Source organism: Pelophylax lessonae (assembly GCF_965119305.1).
Source record: "Pelophylax lessonae genome assembly, chromosome: 3".
NCBI classification, from domain to species: Eukaryota; Metazoa; Chordata; class Amphibia; order Anura; family Ranidae; genus Pelophylax; species Pelophylax lessonae.
In genome coordinates, this window is record NC_138770.1 from 335,073,540 (window position 1) to 335,096,804 (window position 23,265).

General features: G+C 46.1%; 1 protein-coding gene across 1 annotated transcript in view; it reads right to left on the minus strand.

Annotated features, from left to right (window-relative positions):
- Positions 1–23,265, minus strand: part of RAB23 (RAB23, member RAS oncogene family) — a 60,607-nt gene that overhangs the window by 33,512 nt on the left and 3,830 nt on the right. Inside the window, exon 2 of the mRNA XM_082252445.1 lies at positions 6,671–6,756. Coding sequence (XP_082108571.1) covers positions 6,671–6,756 — 86 coding nt within the window. The remainder of the gene's footprint in view (positions 1–6,670; positions 6,757–23,265) is intronic.

A 23,265-nucleotide genomic window follows, 5' to 3' on the forward strand; every position in this document is an offset into this window, starting at 1 on the left:
TCGCACTGAAGTGTCCGAAGCTTGTCTTCCGGCAGGAAGACCTTCGCTTGAACAGAGTCCAGAATTATCCCCAGGTAGGGAAGACGAACCGACGGACACAACGTTGACTTTGGAAAATTTATCGTCCAACCGAATTCCTGCAGAGTCTGCATCGTGATGGACAGGTCGTTCACCAGGCCCTGACTGGTCGCGGACCGAATCAGGATATCGTCCAGATACCCCAGGACAGAAATGCCCTGGGCCCTCGATAAGGCCAGAACCGGCGCAAGCACCTTGGTGAAATCCCGCGGAGCTGAAGCGAGGCCAAAAGGCAATGCCACGAATTGATAATGATCCTCCGCAATGGCAAATCGAAGGTACCTCTGGTGACCCTCGAAAATGGGGATGTGAAGGTATGCATCCTTCAAGTCGATGGAGGCCATGAATTCCCCCGGAACCAGGGCAGCCACCACTGATCGCAGGGATTCCATGCGGAACTTGCGAACCCGCACAAAGCGGTTCAGAGCTTTTAAGTCCAGAATCGGACGTACCTTGCCCTCCTTTATGGGCACAGTGAATAGATTGGAATAGAACCCCCGAAATCTGTCCCGATGAGGCACCGGAACCACCACTCCCTGGGCCCCGCACCGCCAGATGCAGATCCTGCAAGCGCTCCGGAGTCAGCTGAAGGTTTGAGGGGAAAAATCTGCCCACCGGCCGAGAGAGAAACTCGATCTTGTATCCAGATCGAACGATTTCCTGAACTCATCTGTCCCGAATGCGGTCCAGCCAGGGTTGAAGAAAACCGAGCAAACTTATTCTTGTGAGATTGGGGCAAGAGAGCGCTCTTACCCCCAGAAATACCCTTTATCAGAGTATCCAAAGATTCGCCAAAAAGGCACGATCCCGCGTAGGGCAAATTAGCCAAAGTCTTGCGGGAAGATTGGTCAACAGACCAACATTTCAGCCATATCAGGCAATGGTTCAATACCGCCACACTAGAAAGACGCGCAGCCAAAGGGACCATATCTAAGTCCGCATCACACAAATACATGACACCCTGATGAATCCGATCCACCAAAGTTGTCGGCGGGGCAGAGTCAGTCACCAGGGTGCGCCTGAGCACCTGCGGCCAATCCGCAATAGCCTAGGCTGCCATAATGGAAGCAAAAATAGGCTTCAGCATAGAGCCAGCAACCGTATAAGAATGACGGGCCAGAGATTCCAATCTCCTGTCCGTAGGGTCCCGGAACACCGGGGTATCCTCAGCAGAGATCGCAGTTGATTTATTCAAAATCGCCACCGCGTGATCCACCTGAGGCGGCACACACCAACGCTCATCAGTGGCGGGTGTAAAGGGATAACGCAGCTTGAACCTACTCGGCACAGCAAAAGGCTTTTTTAAATTGCGCCATTTCTCATCAACCGCGCGCTGAAATTCCGTAGAGCAAGGAAAAACCTGCGATGTTTTGCGTTTCCTTTTTGGCCCTATAAGAGGACATCAAAACAGGAGGACATGGTTCATCCTGCAAATGCAGCGTTTGCTTGATAGAAGCAACCAACTCATCCATGAGTGCAAGCTCTTCAGACGAGCCAGGGGGAGAATTATCAACCCCTTCCACCTCAGCCTCCCCCTCAGACCCCACAAGGTCAAGGGATGAGTGAGACCCTGAGAAGGGCACTCCAGCCATAGCAGCCCCATCGCCCTCTGAATCAGAGGAAATAGACACCCTGGGCCGTTTTGTGGATCGATCAGCCACCAGCATCTGCACCTGAGCAGCCAAATTTGCCACAATAGTAGCCAGATCAGCCCCCTCAGGGGAAGCAGCAGCCCCTTGGCCCCCCACCAAGGCGGGAGGAAACTTGCAATCCTGAGAATCCATGCCCCAGTAATATTAGGAAAAAAGGGGTACTGCCCCTTTAAGATCGCGGCGAGCGTAGCCCACCGCACCCACTGAATACACCGACCCCCACAGGGACAAGAAACTGGGCAAGGAATACAGGAAAAATGGGAAGATAAAAACCTGGAGAGATCACACAGGCTGCTGCCACCGATCGCTGTCCCAGAGCAAAAGGAAGTGATGCAAGACTGACCGCCCCTATGAAGCCTATGCAAGGCTACACAAACATGGCTGCTCGGCTGAGGATTCCTTGGGCAAATAAAAATGGCGCTGACATGTGGCCTGATCGATCGCCGCCAAAATGGCAGCGTTTGGCGCCAAAACGCCGTGCAATACCACACAGGAACGGCCACCATGATTTTGCCGCAAAAAAAAAGCGATCACAGCACAGCATGCCCAAAATCTGACTGCTTCATGCTGACACCCAGCAGAGCGGGAGAGCCCCCCCCTTCACAGCCCACAGAAAGGCAGCAAGTCTCCACACAGGAACTGACAGGGAGCACAGCAGCCACACAGACATGCAGGGTCACACAGTCCCAGACTGACACCCAAATAGACAGGTCCCCACATAGAGTTATACTTACCAGTCCGGATGGCGTGGGGAGCCTGCTCCAGCGACCAAACCGCTGCACTGAGGACAGGGAGTGTCGCAAGCATGACGCAGTGGAACTGCGGTGCGAAACCGCAATGGCGTCCAGTGAGGTAGCCACCTCACCGATAGCATCCCTGCAGCGAACAGGGATGGGTCGTTCAATGTGCCAGGGTAAAACCTAAGCTGAACGCTCGATGGCAGGCTGGGAAGCCCCTGGCCCTGAGCCCTGGGATCCAGGGTGGCCAGACTGAGACCCAGCACGATCATCTTCATCAGAAGAAGCTAACTAACGCTGAAAATAAACAGCTAGGTAAAAGAAAGAGAAAAAAAAAAAAACTCCAAATAAAATCAAAAAGAGAAAAGAAGCTGAGACTAAGAGCCCCAGCACAGGAACAGCCCAACCTACTCCTGAGCTAGGCATTAGAAACTGAGTTGGAAATGCAGGAAGCAGGGAGGTATTGACTGAGGGGACCACCCCCTGGGGGTGGGATATGCTAAAAGCTTTGATATTAATATATTCTGTTGCCTAGCTACTCCTACGGAGCAAAGGTCAATAACCCATTAGTGACGAATATGAAGAGGCGGCGACTGTCGGAGGACGTAAGAGAAAAGACGTTTATGAGCATTAAAGGAAGGCCCCCGCCTAGGACGTGGCGCCTTGCCCTTATAGGATTGGGGGAGATGAGTACTCTTACCCCCCGTGACTTCTTTGATAAAGAGAGGATCCAAACGGCCTCTCCCCTGAGAAGGAAAGATCAGTCAAGGCTTTAGAAGCTTGGTCCGCCGACCAGTTTTTAGCCACACCATGCGCCTAATAGCAATCCCCACTGCCGACGCCCTGGGGCTGAATCCAGGGGCGTATCAGACATGAACAACAAGGCTTGAGCTAACTGGTTCAGTAGTTCCAACACCGCAGAGGGAAGCCGTTCAGCTTCAAAGTTACCTTTAAGTAACTTTACCTTTGTAGCTCAGACTGCTACGGAATGGGTGGTCTTAATATGTGACCTGCTACCACATGTAAATGGCGGGACAAGGATTCCACCCATCTATCCACGGGGTCCGCAAAAGTTGGAGACTCTTCCACCGGTACCAGAGTCGCTTTGTTCAACCTGGACACCGGGGGATCCCCTTTTGGTGGTACAGTCCACATAGTGGACACTGCCTCCACAAAGGGGTAACAGCGTGCAAAACGCTTAAGCACCACTAACATGTGCTTAATGCGCCGCCATTGTTCACCTACAATAGTATGAAACAATTTTGGACAAGGGAACACCTTGCCCGATTTATGGGATGTGCGGGAGCCAAAAGACACCTGCGTACCTGGCACTATGGTTCAGCAGCCAATTTTAACGTTTCCCGCACTGAAACTACCACAGCTTCCATCAAAGCGCGTTCCCGCAGGGCGGCTGATGAGGAAAGGTCTTCACCGTCAAAATGCGATGGCACCGACCCCTCAGGGTGGTCTGCGTCTGTGGTGGCCATGTCTATCTCAAGAGTCTGAAGACCCTGTTGATGGAGATGAGGGCTGAGGGAGTTTGCAGCTGGCAGCACCAGCAATGACAAAATCTACCTACCTCAAAATTCTACATCAGATTTTGCAAAAAAAAAAAAAAAAAAAAATGCAAACTCTGGCTGATAGTGCTGAAAACTGGCCTGGGCAGGAAGAGGCTCAAAGTGTCCGGTCTTGGAGTGGTTAAAGTACATAGGGGAATGGAAACTAGGTATAGTTTTTCCTCATACATGAATACCAGTTCGATAAACTATTAGGCCTCATGTACACTGCTACTTGTAAAACGGACGTTTTGGAGCAGTTGGGCGTTTTTTTCAGAAGCCCCTGAACCCTCATCTAGGTTATCTTATCTGTCCATGTACACTGGGTCATTTACAGTCATTTAGAGGCAGTTGAGTTCAGTGTCGTTTTTTTGGAAAGCAATTATTTGCGTTCAGGATGTTCAGAACATGTGTTTACCGGCGTTTCAAACGCAAAACGCAACCGAACGCGATTTAGCGCTTGCGTTTTTCCATTTTAAAGGGGAATGATTTTTTGACCTCTAAAAACGGATCTGAGCGCAAACGCCAGCTAAAGGCCCGCTAAACGCGGCTGCAAACGCGACACAACGGACGTTTTAAACTTCTATTAAATTCCAGCGTTCAAAAGACTTTTAAAAACATCCCGTGTACTTATTCACTTATTCATACTTATTCATTTATCAAAGAGAAAAGAGTGGTCTGTTAGATCAGAAGATTAGATGAGATAGGAGGACTAAAAATGCATGTTCACTGGAGACTTGTTATTCTGCTGTCCTTATTACATGCAGAAGAAAACCTTGTCCTGTGCCGAAAATACTACACCATAAAGGTCTATTGAACATGCACAATTATAACATTTTTATAAAAACGGTATTATTAAAAATTTGTGTTTAGGCTTAGTTGGATTTGTTCTCCTAAGTAAACTATTACTCACGTTGTTTCCACTCGTTAAAATGATTCATGTTTAGTAATAATTATTATTTCCCTACAGAAAACCAGATAGGGTCTCTTGTGATCTAGCTGTATCATTAGGAGTTACTTTGCTTCTGCAATGTCTTCTTAACACAAACATGTACCCTTAAAGCCTGCCATGTAAGATCCCAGTAGAATTGAGTTTGAACAGTCTTGTTCCATTTCACTTGTTGATCTTACATACTATTTAATAAAAAAAAGAAACTGCTCCTTTGTCATGATGTTCTGCATAAACAAAGAGCAATCCAAATGTATATTTAAAGGGAATCTGTGTGATTAAAAATAAAGTCTGCCATTTTTTACTTTTTATAGAAAGGAGTTGGTCTATCTAGAGAGTCATGGACCAAAATGAGTGAACATTTCAGACTTCAGTGGCTGCATGCTCCAACTCTATCTTTTCCTGAAATAGTGAAATACACCCAGCACTATTATGATTCCACCACTCCATCAATAAAAAACGCATCACTTTTAGAAGATTCTGAAAGGCTTTTATTCTGTCTGGTTAGTCAAATTAAAAGCATGTTTTAAATATGAAGCATCCTCAACTTAAAATGCTATTTTCTAATTGCTTTCCCCATTTACTAAACAGCTCTACTCAATCCTGTATTTCCAAACCCTGTTTAGCAATACAGACAAAAGAGTAAACAGCTTACAGTATATGAAAAATGAACAGGCCATGGAAGGAAGGAAGACAACAAATGAGGGGTGCGGCTCAAAACTCCAGCTGGATCCCCTCCAGTAGTATACTGCTTGGAGTGTTGGCAGACAGAGCTCATCCAAGCTCCAACAGACAAAAGAAAAAAAAAGTCCCATGTGCCGCACAATGCTGCAAGACGCTGTGCATATGTGAAAGGACAGCCTCAGCCCAGACTCCAACCAAGCAATGCTCCCAACACATTTCACTCCGCCGCCGGAGCTTAATCCTGTGAATTTGTGAGTTTACCTATAAAAGATTGAAATCTTCACAAGAAGGTTTAAAGAGCTGCAGAAGGTCTGCTCCATGGTGAATGTAACCCCAAGCAACCGTATGCAAATATCAGTAAGCACATGTGCTTGGAGCCCTTGCATAGTGGTGGATGGTGCATGGTTTTTGGGATTATCAGTATGCATTAGGTTCCATGCACACTAGGCAGCAGATAAAATACCAGCCTAGAAAGATAAAAAAAAGGTCCGATGGAGCATATTGTACACGCTTTGCATTTATAAATTTATAATAGTTTTCACCAAAACACTAGAAAAAAAAAAAAAAAATGTACTTGAGCATGCTTGATGCACCTAAATGGCACGTTTAGGAGCGTGAATAGTTTTTTCTGCCCGAAAGCTCCTCTTAAACATGCACTAATGATGGCTTGTTTTTAAGCCTGTAAACGCTTCTCTACAAATATGCCTGTAAACGCCCAAATGTGCATGACACATAGGCTAGGCAGAGTTTCTAATACAGGCTGAAAGAAAAAAAACCTCCAAATGCCTGTATAAGCATTTGCCTACTGTGCATGAGGCCTTAGAAGGTGAGGATTTTAACAAATCAAGCTAGCATGGCCACCATTTGCTTTTTACCAAATGATTTCATAAAAACAGCCCAGCATGAAAACAATACAACCAAGCTTTACAGCAGGAAAATAAAAGTTACATTTGTTTTAGAACGTGGAATAAATTTGACTTGATGATATATACAAGATACAACATTTGTTCTAACCTCGATAGTATGCTTTAGTAATTGCATCAAATTCTTCTTGTCCAGCTGTGTCCCACAGCATAAGCCGAACATCTTCCTCATTTATCCTACAGGATGAAAAAACACAAGTTAACTTAAAAAAAAAAAAAAAAAAATTCTCAGTTTCCAATTTTGTCTTCCAACTTGTTTTTTTTTTTTTTTATCAAACAAAAATAAACACTTTAGCTTACTTGTACAATTATTAAAGTTAAAAGGAGGAAAGTAATGAATTTATCCTGACAAGGCTCTCTGATGAGCTTTCCCAGGTCACTCCATAGATTTAGGTTGAATTCACACTGACATGATAAAATGCATGTACATTTTCATCCATTTTTTGCCAGTTTAAATACAGGTGGACTTGACTGATGCGTGCATTGACATGCCTGGATGCGTGTTTTACTGCGCAGTAAAATGCAATGCATTTTGCAGGATTTCCTGAGTCATTACATCCTGTGGGTCTCAAAATAAATCAGAGAGCAAATTTTCTTTAAAGCGGAGGTCCGGGCACAAAATCTACCTTTTTTTTTTGTTGCCCATCCGCTTGGTCTCCTTCACCTGAAAAGGAATTGGATAGTTAGGCATTTTTTTTTTCACTCACCTTGTAATTGTAGATTGAAAATACTCACCTCAGTGTACTTCCTCCCTCTGAGCCGCGGCCCTGCCGTCACTTCTTGTCTTGCGATGATTCCTGGGAGCTGAACGTCATCGCTCCCAGGAATCAATGCAACGGCACCGGCCCCGCTCGTCACTTCCGGGGCGACGCCGCATTCCCTGCTAAACAGCTTCTGGGCATGCCCAGAAGCTGTGGAGGAATGCGGCGCCGCACCGGAAGTGACGAGAGGGGCCGGTGCAGGCGCATTCTGGGACAAGAAGACGCGGAAGAGGAAATTTTAAAAGTGAGTATTTCTTCTTGTAGGCAAGTGCGAACCGGGACAGATCAGAGGCTATCCATTGTGGAATGTACTAGCCCTGACTGTCTCGGGGGTATGTTTGTTGAAAAATGGTTTCTGTGCCCGGAACTCCGCTTTAACTGCATTGCGTCGACCTGCATTTTACACGTGTTGACTGCGTTGCGTTAAAATGCATACATGTTGCATTTTAACACAAAGCAGGTCAACCCAGCGTTGTAGCGTGAACAGGACTCTGGACAGGACATTTTTTGTTTTTATTTATTTATAGGTTTCCTTGTGTTGACCTATGTTTTACAGCAGCTCTAAGAGCCGGTTCACACTGGGGCGACTTGTCAGGTGACTTGGTTGCCTGACAAGTCGCCTGCCATAGATTAGCACAGGACCCGTTCTAATAGGAGCGACACAAGTCGCTCCGACTTAGAAAAAGGGTCCTGTACTACTTTGGGGCGACCTGGAGTGACCTGCATTGACTTCAATGATATGAAGTCCGTGCATGTTGCTCCGAGGTCGCAGTGCGCGCTGTGCGCCGCGACTTCACGGATCGCCTCAGTGTGAACCGGCTCTTAAACCCAGACCAATGCAGTAGTGTGAATGAGCCCGTACAGTGAAGCACATTAGCTTCTATACACAATATGGCTTCGGAGTCCTGTACAATAAAAAAAAATATATATATTATTTTGGCAGTTATTGGTGATACGGATGGGGAACATTGCAAAATTTCGCTTTTCATTTATATAGCACTGAAAAATCCTGCTCCACCCTGTAGAGTACAGTCCAGACTCTGCCCTGTAATATCCTACAGTCGAAAATCCCCACTAAGTCATTTTGACACAGTAGGGTTGTGGAAGGAAACCGGAACTACGGAAACAGACACAGAGGCAATATTCACCTCCATGCAGAAAACTGGCTGCCACTGTTGTTAAAGTCAGCTAGCCAATCGGGAGAGAGGGGCTGGGCTCCATGTCTGAATGCACACAGGGAGCTGTGACTCGGCTTGGGTGGCCCCATAGCAAGCTGCTTGATGTGGGGGCACTGAACAGGAGGGAGGGGCCTGGATCACAAAAGAGAGACCCAGGCTGCCCTGTGTAAACCCACTGCAACAGAGCAGGTAAGTATAAAACAGGTTTGTTTTTGTTTCTTTTTTTTTTCTATAAAAATAAACTTTACAATCACTTTATTATACTGCCAATCAAAAGGTTGTGTATTCATTATCTACAGAATCAGTATTCCAATTGTTAGAAAACGATTCCCCTGTTCAAAAGCAGGTGGACAAGATAGCCCCAAGTGGCCTTGAGTACTTCTGGCCATTTCTCTTATTCTGTGTGCCATGGGGGAAACTTTTTTTTTTTTCTGTTATCATAAAACTGGACCTTGCAAAACAGCTCTGAAGAATATATTAGAGAAAGAAAAGTAGGCAAGTACATATTAAATTGGTAAACTTTTTAGAGTAATATCCTAAACTGCCCCCCCCCCCCCCAAAAAAAAAAAAAATATATATATTTATTTATTTATTTATTTATTTATTACACACACATCCATACACACACTGGATATAAAAAGTCTACACACCTGTTTAAAAAGTCAGGTTTCTGTGATGTGAAAAAAAATGACAAAGATAAGTCCACCTTTTATGTGACCTATAAACTGTACATCTCAGTTGAACAACAAAAGTGAAATCTTTTAGGTGGAGGGAATTTAAAAAAAAATTAAATAGGTAAAATAATATGGTTGCATAAGTGTGTACACCCTTAAACTAATACTTTGTTGAAGCACCTTTTGATTTTATTACAGCACTCAGTTTTTTTGGGTATGAGCCTATAATAGTAGCATGGCACATCTTGACTTGGGAATATTTGCCCACTCTTCTTTGCAAAACACTCCAATATCTGCCAGATTGCGAGGGCATCCCCTGTGCATAGCCCTCTTTAGATCACCCCACAGATTTTTTTAAAAAAGGAGCAGAGAAATTTTGAAAATGGAGAAGTTTTTACTGAGATGCATGTGGGGCATAAGGTTTTAGTATAGCAAGACGAAAGCCTTGCAGCACAGGAAAGACATTTTTTTCTTGTCAGTCTTAGTAGTTGCTTTAGAAGACCCCTGAGAGAGGACAGGGAGAAAAAAAAAAAAAAAAAAACAAGGGAAAAAAGGGGAATCTGTTTAATAAAAGACCCCCTGACTGATCCCTCCACAGTGCCCAAGCTCAAGGTGCCCAAATAGCTGCTAAAAGATTCCCCCAGGATCTTCAACGCTCCCCCTGTAAAGCCCAACCACTTCCACTAATCCAAAAAAGTATACACAGGAAATATGGTTCTGGCCACTGCCAGCCTACCTGTGATAAGCCAGTGCTTGCCTCCCTAATGTTCCTCCGCTCCCTGGAACTGGTGCCTTAAGGCCATGCTGTCGTGCCTTTAAGACACCGGCTGGGCCCTCCCCTTGCTCTCTGCACCTGGAGGCCTGGAACCACAACCTCCGGCATGCAGTGATGACCTCACATCCCCTGAAAATGACGCCCGGCGTCTTACGGTTTGTGGCGTCCTGCAGCAAGGATGCCTAGGCCTCCCCCAGGGTTGATGCCACCAATGCGTGGCTATCACTGCCCTCTCCCTCACTGGGCACTGGAGAAAGGGGGGTAATCCAAACCCTTGCAGAGGGAACCCGGAGGCCAGAAATCTGCTCCTGAAATGAACATGGCGAGGGGAACGTCTGGCTAACCGTGGAAGCCCTTGAGCGATGGAGCTCATACAGCCCTCTCTTCAAAAAATGGTTCCTCCAGGCAACAGGTCTCCTCCTAGTGAGGAAACACAAAAAACTGACAAGGTGCCTGAGGGACCGCCTTTTAAAGAGCTAGTGGCAACGCGTTTCCTGTCCAGTGGGAGAATGCAATGGAGGAGCTCCATCTCTCAAGGGCTGTCCTGGAAGACGACTGGGGGGGAACTGCTGAAAATATCCAGTGAGTGGCAGTTGTGTAGATGACATAGCCAGCCTTGTTGATGTCAGAGGAGAATTGCCATACTGGTTTGAGATGATCGATATGATAGTAAGGCAACAATAACTCAAATAACCACTCGTTACAGCCAAGGTATGCAGAATACCATCTCTAAACGCACAACACAGCTAACCTTGAAGCAGATGGGTGCCACTCCTGTTAGCAAAGAACAGGAAACTGAGGCTACAATTTGCACAGGCTCACCAAAACTGGACAATAGAAGATTGAAAAAATGTTGCCTAGTCTGATAAGTGTCAATTTCAGCTGCGACATTTAGATAGTAGGGACAGAATTTGGTGTACATGAAAGCATGGATCCATCCTGCCTTGTATCAACGATTCAGGCTGGTGGTGCAATGGCGTGGGGGGATATTTTCTTGGCACACCCTGGCCCCTTAGTACCAATTGAGCATTGTTTAAATGCTACAGCCTACCTGAGTATTGTTTCTGACCATGTCCATCCCGTTAGGACTACAGTGTACCCATCTTCTGATGGCTACTTCCAGCAGGATAATGCACCATGTCACAAAGCTCAAATCATCTCAAACTGGTTTCTTGAACATGACAATGAGTTCTGTATCTCACTTACACGAGGTGAGTGGGTTTGTGTCTGCAAACAAACTTAGTCTGCTCAGTAAGTTCTGCTGTGGATCCTGCAGCCCAGAAGCTTTATAGAGCTATGGGTGGGATAAAGCCTTCAATCCGAAGTACATTTGTACACAAGTTCCCGAAGGATTGTGCAGCTGCGCACAAAAAGTCCTTTTGTGTAACTTATGCCTCGGACACACGATCAGATATTCGGACGACTTATCGTTCGAATTTGTTGCATGATACTAGTATCGAATTAAACAATGCATACTAAACATATGATTTTTTTTGTACGATTCTGGAAAAGCTTCCCGTTTACGTAGCTATGTATCGGAAATGATTTCATATACGTGTGACCCCATTGTCATGATTGCTGTATTTTAAAAATACAGACCGAATGTTCAGACACATTGTGATCGCCTGCAAACGATTTTATGGTCCTATGTTTTACGGTTCGCACTTTGTTTACATTCTTCCATCTCCTTCCGGGTTTTTTTCTGGTTTCCGATCATGCGTGGTCTTTATCTAATCGATTTTTAGAGAACGCATACTGTACTGATTAAATGATTTTCGTTCGCTAGGCTATCGTACGAGAAAAGTTTTTGGGTTTGTCCCTTCGGATATTGGTGGATGAACTGTCATGATCGGTTGTCGAAAGCTGTGTACTAACAATCAGATTATCGTGCGATCAATTCGAAAACAGTTTTTTTCTTCCGATTATCTGATCGGGTGTACGAGGCATAGGGTTCGAGGCATCTCCCCTGGAGACAAATGGCTGCAGGAGAAACCTGTATGAACAGATACTAGGAGAGTGTTCATTCTGGCCTTGAAACAGGCACACTGATCAGGCTGTTACCTGGGAGAATGTGATTGTCTTTTCAAAGACAGGCTGAGGGCCTGAAGTAGACCAAACAAAGCCATCAGGGTGTGGGTGTGTGTCTTTAACAGACACGCCACATTTGGTTATGTCATCTAAAAATGCTAGTTGCATGGTCATGCTGATCCAGTGATCACTGACCTGAATCCATACAAGGATTAGTGGTTGCAGCTGCGTGTTTCTTCTAGATCAGTGACAGTGATTCAAGGTATCATGCCTAGATACAGTCAGGTAATAAGCAGAAGGTGGCCAGCAATAACAAACCATACATTATTTTCAAAACAGATTTCCTTTTATTCTGCTTTTCTCAACTCTTGATTATAATAATTATAATAAGCAATCACAACTGACTGCAAATAATTCCATGTATGCTGTTGGTCATATATCAGCTTGTAATGGCTGTCTTTCTTGCTCTGATCATCAATTTTTAGAGGAATGCTCAACCATTTAGGCCCCTTTCACACTTATGTGACGCGATTTTGCGATGCGATTTTGATAGCAATAGCTATGGCTATATACCTCAAAACGCATTAAAATCGTACCAAAGTAGTGCAGGAACTACTTTGAAGTCGGTGCGACTGATATGAACGGGGCTCATTGAAAATAATGGAAAACGACTTGTCACGTGATTTTGCGGTCCAAAATTGCGGGACAAGTCGCACTAGTGTGAAAAGGGGCCTTAGTGGCAAGAAAAAAAAAAAAAAAACACAACAACAACAACATGAAAGGGATTTTATGTTGACTGGCTATGAAACTTGCTAGAAAAGCCATTACAATCAGATTTCCCTGAAAGGGGAACGCAAGTACTAGGAGGTGACCAACACAGAGTTTCTATAGGATAACAAAAATCAGGTGTCAACTCTAGTCCACATATATCAAACACAAGGCCCGCAGACCAGGTCCGGCCCACCAGGACTTGTCATGTGGCCCTCGGATTTAGAGTCAGATCCATAAATATTGGGACATTGACACAATTCAAATCTTTTTTGCTCTATAATGGATTTGAAATGAAACAAACAAGATGTGCTTTAACTGTAGACTTTCAGCTATGTGCCTCCCACTTTTTAAAGGGACCAAAAGTAATGGGACAATTGGCTGCTCAGCTGTTCCATGGCCAGGTGTGTGTTATTCCCTCATTATCCCATTTACAAGGAGCAGATAAAAAGGTCCAGAGTTAATTTCAAGTGTGCTATTTGCATTTGGAATCTGTTGCTGTCAACTCTCAAAATGAGATCCAAAGAGCTGTCACTATCAGTGAAGCAAGCCATCATTAGGCTGAAAAACAAAACAAAACAAACCCATCAGAGAGATAGCAAAAACATTAGGTGTGGCCAAATCAACTGTTTGGAACATCCTTAAAAAGAAAAAAACGCACCGATGAGCTCAGCAACACCAAAAGACCCGGAAGATCACAGAAAACTGTGGTGGATGACCGAAGAATTCTTTCCCTGGTGAAGAAAACACCCTTCACAACAGTTGGTCAGATCAAGAAAACGATCCATGAGGTAGGTGTACCGTGTTTCCCCGAAAGTAAGACATCCCCCGAAAATAAGACCTACTAATAGTTTTGTCTCTCGCTGAAATATAAGGCATCCCCGATAATAAGGCCCCCCCCGAACTTACCGGTACCGTAGCGGTGGGCGCCGCCGCGCAGCCCACTGTAGGCCACAGCACAGCTGGAGCAGACAGGACAATCAGAGAGCCCGCACTGCCGCCTGCTGCTCGCTCTGCCTTGACAGTGAGTTGCGCGGGGCAGTGTGTGGACAGTCGGGCACCGAGCACTGGTGATTGAGGTAGGAAATTAAGGTGTGGGAGGGGGGATGACTGGCACAGGGGTGGGGGATCACTTACCATAAATGACACAGGAGGATCAGAGGGGGCAATCAAAAGGACACAGGAGGATCAGAGGGGGTTACTAAAATGGTAATCCCCCCCTCCGATTCTACTGTGCCATTTTGATTCCCCCCTCTGATCCCCCCTGTGTCATTTTAAGTGATTCCCCCTCCCCCCATCCTGATACCCCAGTGCCATTTTTTTTTTTGTTTTACCCCTAGACATGAGCGCAAAAAGAAAAAGCTACTCTGTGGAGTAAAAGAAGGGAATTGTGGAAGACTCTTGGGGCTAAAATCTTACTGCTTTCTGCAAAGAAAAGATGTTGAGTATCCAATTGGTCCGAAAATGGCGAGCAGAGTATGGTAACCTCATTGAACAAGTGGACAAGGGAAATGCTAAAAAGGGCAAGTGTGGATCAGGTCGGCAACCACTATTTTCCGAGCTGGAAGACCTGATCTGTGAATGGGTTGTGGACAGTAGAGCAAAGGCTTTGGTTGTGAATAGGGCTCAGATTCAAGAATTTGCCCTTGCAATGGCACCACAGTTTGACATAGCCCCCGAAGACTTCAATGCATCACAACACTGGCTGGATAATTTCCTTCAGCGAAGTGAACTGTCTTTAAGAAGATCTACAACATTGTTTAGACTGGAAGATGCTCAAGTTATTAAGCGAGCACTTGGATTCAAGTCCTTTATTGATGATGCTGATTTCTCTAAATACAATCTTTCCAACATGATTGCTATGGATGAAACTGCAGTGTTTATGGGCCAATCATCTCAAACAACAATTGAACAGTGGGGGTGCCTCCTCAGTGTACATTCCCTCCACTGCTTACGAAAGTGCACGTGTTTCCTGTATTTTGGCAATTTGTCTGGATGGCACTAAAATCCCACCTTTAATCATTTCTAAGGGCATGAAAGAAAATATTGAACATGTTTTGGGCATTTTTATTCTTGAAACTAAAAAAGCCTGGGCCACACAAGCAGTTATAAAAGGAAGTGGGTCGATTTAATGCTGCCGTTTTTTATGCGAGGGAGCCAAAGAGGTCTTCTAGTCTGGGATGCAGCCAGCACTCACTGCGCTAAAGACATGAAGACATTTCTTCACAAAAGAAAAGTAGATCAAATAATGATTCCCGCAGGAATGACGGCCTATCTCCGGACTCTTGATATTGCAATCAACAAGCCATTCAAGGACAAATTTGCACATGGAAATGAATGACTACATTGAAAATAGAATGGAGAGAAATCAGCTTGGAAACTTTGTGAAACCTAAACTGCAAGAGGTTGTGACTTGGGTGAAGAATTCATGGGAGAAAAAAAATCACTGACAGTTGCATTGCAAATGCACTACGAGCAGGCTACCTTGACATAAAGTACTAATTTAAGGACAGTGCTATTGCTAAACAAGAGAGATTTGGTCCATTGATTCTGAAAGAAAAATGGAGTCACAAGAAATTCACCAGGAAATTCAGAGTTTGGATTGTTATGATGATGTTCCAGAAGAGGACGACATGACTGTCATTGAATAAATAAGTAAACGTACCATGGATTGTTGTACCGTTCTTGGAAATAATGGTACCATAGTAACAGGAAATTATTTATACTGTATGATTCACAGTTTGTCTGGTTATGCTGGTTTGTGATGACAACTACTACCGTACCGTATACAGGTAATACATTTCCATTTTTTTTTTTCAAAAATAAATGTGTACTGCATTCTTCTTCATGGAAAAATAAGACACCCCCTGAAAATAAGACCTAGCGCATCTTTGGGAGCAAACATTAATATAAGACACTGTCTTATTTTCGGGGAAATGTGTGTCAAAGTAGACAATCAAGAGAAGACTTCACCAGAGTGAATACAGAGTGTTCACCACAAGATGTAAACCATGGGTGTCCAACCTTTTGGCTTCTCTGGGCCACATTGAGTGTAGAGAAATTTTCTTAGGCCGCATATAAAATATACAGTATACTATAGTTAAGGTATATAAATAATAAAATGCTGTCGTGCCCCCCGCGCTAATTTAACACAACTGATCAAATGAAATGGAATCAGTATACATAGGTTTACTTCTTCTGAGAGACAAGGAACACTCTAACCACCATGGCCACTTCAGTGATTTGAAGTGGTCATGGTGGTAGGAGTCAGAAACACTGCACATGCTCGCCTCCCCCCCTCCCCTCTGAGGCAGCCTCTGCCTACCATTAGTTGGGAGCTGCTGTGGCCGTGCCCCCGACCTGAATTCCTTCCTCCCCAGCAAAAAAAAAATTTGTCAGGGGGCAGTGGGCCGCATTGCCTGTGGTTCCGGGCCACAGGTTGGACATGCCTGATGTAAATTGGTGAGCCTCAAAAACAGGAAGGCCAGATTAGAGTTAGCCAAACAACATCTAAAAAAAGCCTTCACAGTTCTGGAACAACATCCTATGGACAGATGAGACCAAGATCAACTTGTACCAGAGTGATGGGAAGAGAAGAGTATGGAGAAGGAAAGGAACTGCTCATGACCCAAAGCATACCACCTCATCAGTGAAGCATGGTGGTGGTAGTGTCATGGCGTGGGCATGTATGGCTGCCATTGGAACTGGTTCTCTTGCATTTATTGATGATGTGACTGCTGACAAAAGTAGCAGGATGAATTCTGAAGTGTTTCGGGCAATATTATCTGCTCATATACAGCCAAATGCTTCAGAACTCATTGGACACCGCTTGACAGTGCAGATGGACAATGACCCAAAGCATATTGCTAAAGCAAATATAAAATCAAAAGATAATTGCGCTAGGACACAGACATAATTAAAGAATACAAAGTCCAAAGAAGGGCAAATAGTGAGCAGCTGACACAATGTCCTCTTGGAGAAGGATAATTATACCAAATTAAATAAAATAGCCGCACTCAGAAGAAATTATAAATTCCAAATGATCCCCCAGTGAAATGAAATCAAATTGATGTGAAGATTAAGCTGTCGGTATATCCACCACCAGGAAGGTAAAAAACATGCAGCCTCTTACCAGACGGTCTAGAATAAACAGCATTCAAAGCAAGATGAACCAAATGAAACGGGCATCTATCACAGATAATCCAATCAGACCTGCAAGCGAGTGCAATCCAACCGGGCAGCGTGAATATCAGTTGCTTTGGTGTAAGAGCCCAATGGAATGGACCAAACAAATATATTGATCCTCGTAAATATAGAAAACAATAAAAATATCATTGTGCAGACATCCTTTTAAGGCTTTATTAAAACATTTGCAGAAGTCTGCACACAGGGTACTCACATCAATTCCAAGAGTAAAAAGCATATAAGTATATAGCAGTGTAAGTTTGTTTCATCCTAAAACATGGCCGACCTCCAGTAGAATGCCAGTATCATGTGGTTAGGCCTAGTCATAGTTTCCTCACAAATGGGTAATGCGCCCTCTACAGGAGTAGGCTAGGCTGTGAAACTTCATAGGAAAAACTTTTCACTATGATGCATCATGCCTACAAATCAGTTGCATAGCAAGCAGTGAAGGAAAACACAACCAACCCCAAAATAGAGGGGCGGGGGCTGCGTCTGTCAGAGGACGAAATAATTTTACGTCAAGTTCTTACAAAAATTCTATTATCTCTTATGTCCTCTGATAGACGCAGCCACTTCATAGTTTCCTCACAAATGGGACCTCCCATAGCAGTGTAGACATGAGGGGTGGGAAGAAACGCAACCAAAAAAAAAAAAAAAAAAAAAACGGCAACGATTCATCCAGGCCAGTAAAAAAACAAAAAAAAAAAACAAACAAAAAACGTAGCCAACAGGAGCTCAACCAACCCCAAAACAAAAAAATTCCCCCCACAAAGAGATTACCAAGTCTCTTCAGCTAACGGAAGCCGGCAAAAACTTTGAGGCCAAAGGAAAGCATCCAAGGATGCCATCAAATCAATCGAGTAGAATTTTGTAAAAGTGTGCTCGGACGACCAGGTCGCTGCTTTACACACCTGAGCCACAGAAGCCTGATGGCGGAAAGCCCAAGAGGCACTCCGCTTTAGTAGAATGTGCCCTCACAGGGAAAGTAGGAACCTGACCCTTAAGTGAATAGGCCTGAACAACAGTCTGTCTGATCCATTTGGAAATGGTTTTAGCGGACGCAACCGAACCCTTTTGAGGTCTCTCTGGAAGGACAAACAGGGAATCAGACTTCCGAAAAGAGTCCGTGGCGGACAGGTAAACCCTGATCGTCCGGACAACATCCAGCGAATGCAAAGCAAATTCAATAGGATGCCTGGGCTTCGCACAAAGCGAAGGCAAAACGATATCCCCATTGAGGTGGAAAGCAGACACCACCTTAGGGAGAAATAAGGTTGTTCTGCGACCCAACCAATCCTCCCCATGAACGACCAGATAAGGCGAACGGCAGGACAGAGCCGCCAATCAAGACACTCTGCGAGCAGAGGTGATAGTCACCAGAAAAGCAACCTTCTGGGACAACATAGGCAGAGAGACTTCGGATATTCTCAAAGGGAGGTTGTTGCAAAGCGGACAAAATCAAATTCAGATCCCACGGAGGCAAGGGGGATCTCCTTGGAGGAACCAGAGGACACACCCCTTAAATAAAGGTGAGAATCAGGGAATTAGTCGCCAAGGGACACTGGAAGTAAAAACGGCCAAGGCCAACACCTGACCTTTGATCGTGCCCAACGCCAAACGTTGGTCCACACCTTTCTGCAAGAAAGCCAAGACCCTCGCCACCGAAAAGGAGCGAGGATGCAACCCCTGCGGCGCACACCAGGCAATGGATGCCTTCCAGGTACGATGATAAATCTTAATGAAGTAGCCCTCCAAGCTCTCAGCAAGGTAGGAATCACTGCATCGGAGAGACCCCTGTCTCTCAACACCTGGCCTTCAACAGCTAACCCGTGAAAGCCAAAGACCATAAAGCAGGATGGAAAATCGGTCACCTCCTTGGCCGCCCGGGCACTCCTGGTGCCCCCTTGATGATCAATGTAAACCACAGCCGTTGCATCGTCGGACTGCACCTGAAACAGGAGACCGAGCAGTCGAGTCGTCCAATGGAGCAGGCAGAGTTTGATCGCCCTGAGCTCCAGGACATGGAGCGGTAAGGAAGTGATCGGCAGATCACCCAACAGGGTCGGGCGAGAACCCGCTCTCAACAGGAAATCGTCCAGATACCAGAGAATCGCAATCCCTGTGTGCGGGAACAAGGTCAACACCCCAGTCAAAGCCTCTGTAAAGACTCAGGGTTCTTGGGCACCGGGAACAGGGGAGAACAAAAACCCCCGAAAACTTTCCTGCCGAGGAGCCGGCACCACCACCCCCTGCGCAAGCGGGGCCCGCACCGCCTATAGGGACCCCACAAACGATCCGGAGATAAACGGAGACATGGCGGAAAGAACCTGCCTGCCGGGCGAGACCAAATTACGGTCCTGAACCCCGAACGAAACAGTTCGTGAACCTACGAGTCCTGAACCAGAGACGCCCAGGGTCCTGGAAGGCAACGCAGACGTCCCCCACCCACAAATCGAGTGAGGGCGTCCCATCATTCAGAGGAGGAATTGTCCGCTAAACCGAACTGGCTAGGATCAGGCTCATCCGACAAAGCCTTCTCGTCCTCTCCCGAGGCACTGAACGGCTCTTCTTTTACCTGCGCCCCTGAGGCACGAAAAGGCCCCCGGTGAGCCTTGAAGGAAGGTCCCCGCTTACCTGGGCGCCTTACCTTTCGAGGATTGGGGGAGAAGAGTACTCTTACCCCCGGTTAGACCCTTGATTAGCTCATCCAAGGAATCACCAAAAAGACATTCCCCCAAAAAGGGAAGATCAGAAACAGCCTTCTTAGAAGCCTGATCCGCCGACCAGCTCTTCAGCCACACCATGAGGCGAAAGGCAATCCCCACTGCAGATACTCTAGCGAGGGAGACTAGGGGAGCCTCGTCCAGGGCCGCATCACACAGATAGGCCACAGCCTGGGCCATCTGGTCCGTGAGCTCAATGAGTGTTGGAGGAAACAACTCAGCCAGCAAATTGCTTTTAAGCACCTTAATCCAGTCCGCAACCGCCTGAGAAACCAGTACGGAGGTGAACACAGGCTTGAGGAGTGAGCCCGCCACCAAGTGTAGGTGGCGGGCAAGCTATTCCATTAGCCTGTCCACCGGGTCCTTAAAACACCGGGGAGTCTCCCACTTGCACCACAGTGGACTTGTTCAACCAGGAAAACAGTGTGATCCACCATAGGTGACACTGTCCAATGATTGGAAACTGAGTCTGCAAAGGAATTAAAGGCGCTGGAAACGCTTGGGCACTGCCAGCACATGCTTAACGCGCCGCCATTGCTCGTTCACGATTTCGTGAAACTCCTCGGGGCAGGGGGAAAACTTGGCCCGACTTCTGGGCTTTGTGGGAGCCGAAGACAATCCGCCTTCCTGACTGTGTGGGCTCATCATCAATGTGCAAAGTCTCCCTGACAGAGCGAACTAGTGCTTCAACCAGAGCACGTTCCCGCACTGCAGCGGAGAAGGACTCACCCTCCTCGCCATCTGGGTGTGAGGACAGGGATCCATCAGGGAGGTGCAGTGTCCGTGGCAACCACAACAGGCTCTGAATCAGAAGACAGAGGGCATCAGCCTTTTTTGAACAGCAACTTGTGATATGACAAGATCTACTTTGGACGCCAACGTTTCTATAGCTGCAGACAGAGAGGCTAGGGAAGGCGATCCGGATGACCTGGATGCACAAACAAGATCAGTGGGGAAATTTTCACTCTGGGACTCCATATTGGCAATGTAACAAAAAAATGTACATTGGTTCTTTAAATCCGTGATTGCGGGCCGCACCGCTAAACTGCGCTACCGCTGGAGTCCCCCTTTAGCTAGCAGATAAACTGATAGAAGCCAAATGTGTCTGGATAGTGCCCAAAAAGGACGAAAGACCCCCTTACTGTAACAGAGAAAATCGATCAGCCACCGCTCTCCATGCTGTCTGCAGAAAGTGAAACTGGACTGGGAGGAAGTGACCAAAACATCACTAGAGGCCAAAGTCCCTCTGATCCATAAAAACATGGTGCCATAATAAAGTATAGGGAAGCACAGGGAAAATGGCTGCCGCCTATACAGCACGGCCTGCCCACATTCAAGATGGCGCCCGAAAATGGCGCCAAATACCCAACAAGGCCAGAAAATGGCTGCTGCCCTTACACTGATGCAGCCTGGCTGCCCACACCTAAAATGGCAGCCGAAAATAGCGCCAGCAATCAGGAGCCCAGGGAACAAGGCCAACGCAGGAATCCCCCACAGGGAGCTACCTAGGACAAGGTACTAGCCATAGCACCCCCCCCCCCCAAGCGTTAGATGCCGCTATAGCACCCCCGGCGGGAGCAGGGAGGGCAGGACCCATCCTGACAGGCCAGGGGGACCTCACAGAGACCGCAGCTCTGATATCCCCATGAGTGGGCCCACATCTCCCCCACAGATGACACAGGGGGCGTAGCATCACTCACCATACCAAGGACCGTGGGGCTCTGCTCCAATACAGCTCGCCTCCCACGAGGGGCACGCTGCAACTCAGGGCGTTCCAGGTTGTTGCGTCCCGGCAAAAATGCTCTTCGCAGGCTCGACCCCATCGCTCAGGGCACCGACCTGGCGAGGCCTGGGCGGACCACAACCTGCTCACGCTCATTGGCCAGGCTGGGAGACCATAAAGGATCTAGATTATCCAGGGCGAAACCCCAGCCCGGCTGTCACTTGTAGTTCACCAGGAGGATCCTCCTAACACTAGCTAGCGATAGTGAGTAAAGAAAAAATTAAATAAAACATTTCTCAAAGAAAAGAAAAAAAAAACTGAGACCGGAGTCCCAGCAGGGAACCTAGGTCCTACTCCTGAGCTAGGCAGCAAGAAACTGATTAGTAAACACGATGTGTCTGGGGTAATGTCTGAAGGGACAGCCCCTAAAAGGTGTGCCTAGTGAAACGTTTTCCTAAGAAGTTTCACTGCCTAGCCTACTCCTGTAGAGGGCGCATTACCCATTTGTGAGGAAACTATGAAGTGGCTGCGTCTGTCAGAGGACGTAAGAGAAAACTGTTTTAGGAAGCAATTTGTTTATGCACGTTATGGAAGCACCCCTGCACTGACAGCACAGCGCAGGAGGGCTCCTTTGACAGATAGTCTGTCATAATGTGCTAGTATGAGGTGCAAACTAGCACATTTTGGCGTGTAGCTGCAGGGGACCAATTAAAAAAAAAAAAAAAAAAAAAAGTTTACTACTGCTGAGTCCGCGGTCTTCGTCTGTATGACAGGCCGGAGCCGCAATGATGTCATTCGGGCACATCCGGGGGGGGCGGTTGGGGGTATGGGAAGGAGCCTCTATTCACGACAAAAAGGTATCTGAAGGAATGGCAAGGGTGGCCATTCCATCAGGGCGCATGTGCTTTTTGACATCATTGGCTGCATGTAATGTAAATATCTCCTAAATTGTACATACGTTTAACTTTAGGAGATATTTACGTTTAGGAGATATTTACAGTACACATCGGAAAGCCTTATTATAGGCTTACCTATAGGTACAAATTAAACCTTTGAGTTTACTTCTCTTGAATATGTGCATGACTCACTTTATAAATTCAAGTATAATATACAGAATCTAAATGGATCATCACGTATGTAGCTTCTTTCATCAAGTCTATATAATGTAGTCTGTTCACATCAACTCAGTACTTCAAGATGGCAATCAACATGTTAACACAAACTTCCTTTTAAACATCCAACAGAGGACTTTAAAATAAAAAGTAGTTCTAAAGGCTCAAGGTTTTTTTACCTTCATGCATAGTAAAAATAAAAACCCTTCTCGGTGCAGCAGCCCCCCCTAATTCTTACCTGAGCCCCATCACGATCTAGCGATGTGCATGAGAGCCTCAGCTCTCTGAGGACTCTCATTCCTCATTAGCTAAAAGGCAGCAGTAGGAGCTATTGGCTCCCGCTGCTAAAACAGCCAGTGAGCCAATAAGGAAAGAGGGGGGCGGGGCTTAGTCAGGGCTGTGTGTGTGAGAGAATGGTAACAGAGAAGTGGCTCGGGAGCCCCCACAGCAAGATGCTTGCTCTGTGGGCATTCGGCAGGAGGGAGGGGCCAGGAGCAGTGGCAGGGGACCTGAGAAGAGGAAGATCCAGGCTGCTCTGTGCAAAACCACTGCACAAAGCAGGCAAGTATGACATGTTTGTCATTAAAAAAAAAAAAACACAAACACAAAAAACCTCAAGCCTTTAATATCACTTTAATCATTACAGTAGTTTAGCTACTCACATACTTTCTTTGTGATTGACTAAAACTTTGTCTGCAGCCTTTACATGTGCTGCTACTGTCTGATGTCTAAGGGTGCATGCACACTTGTGAATTCACC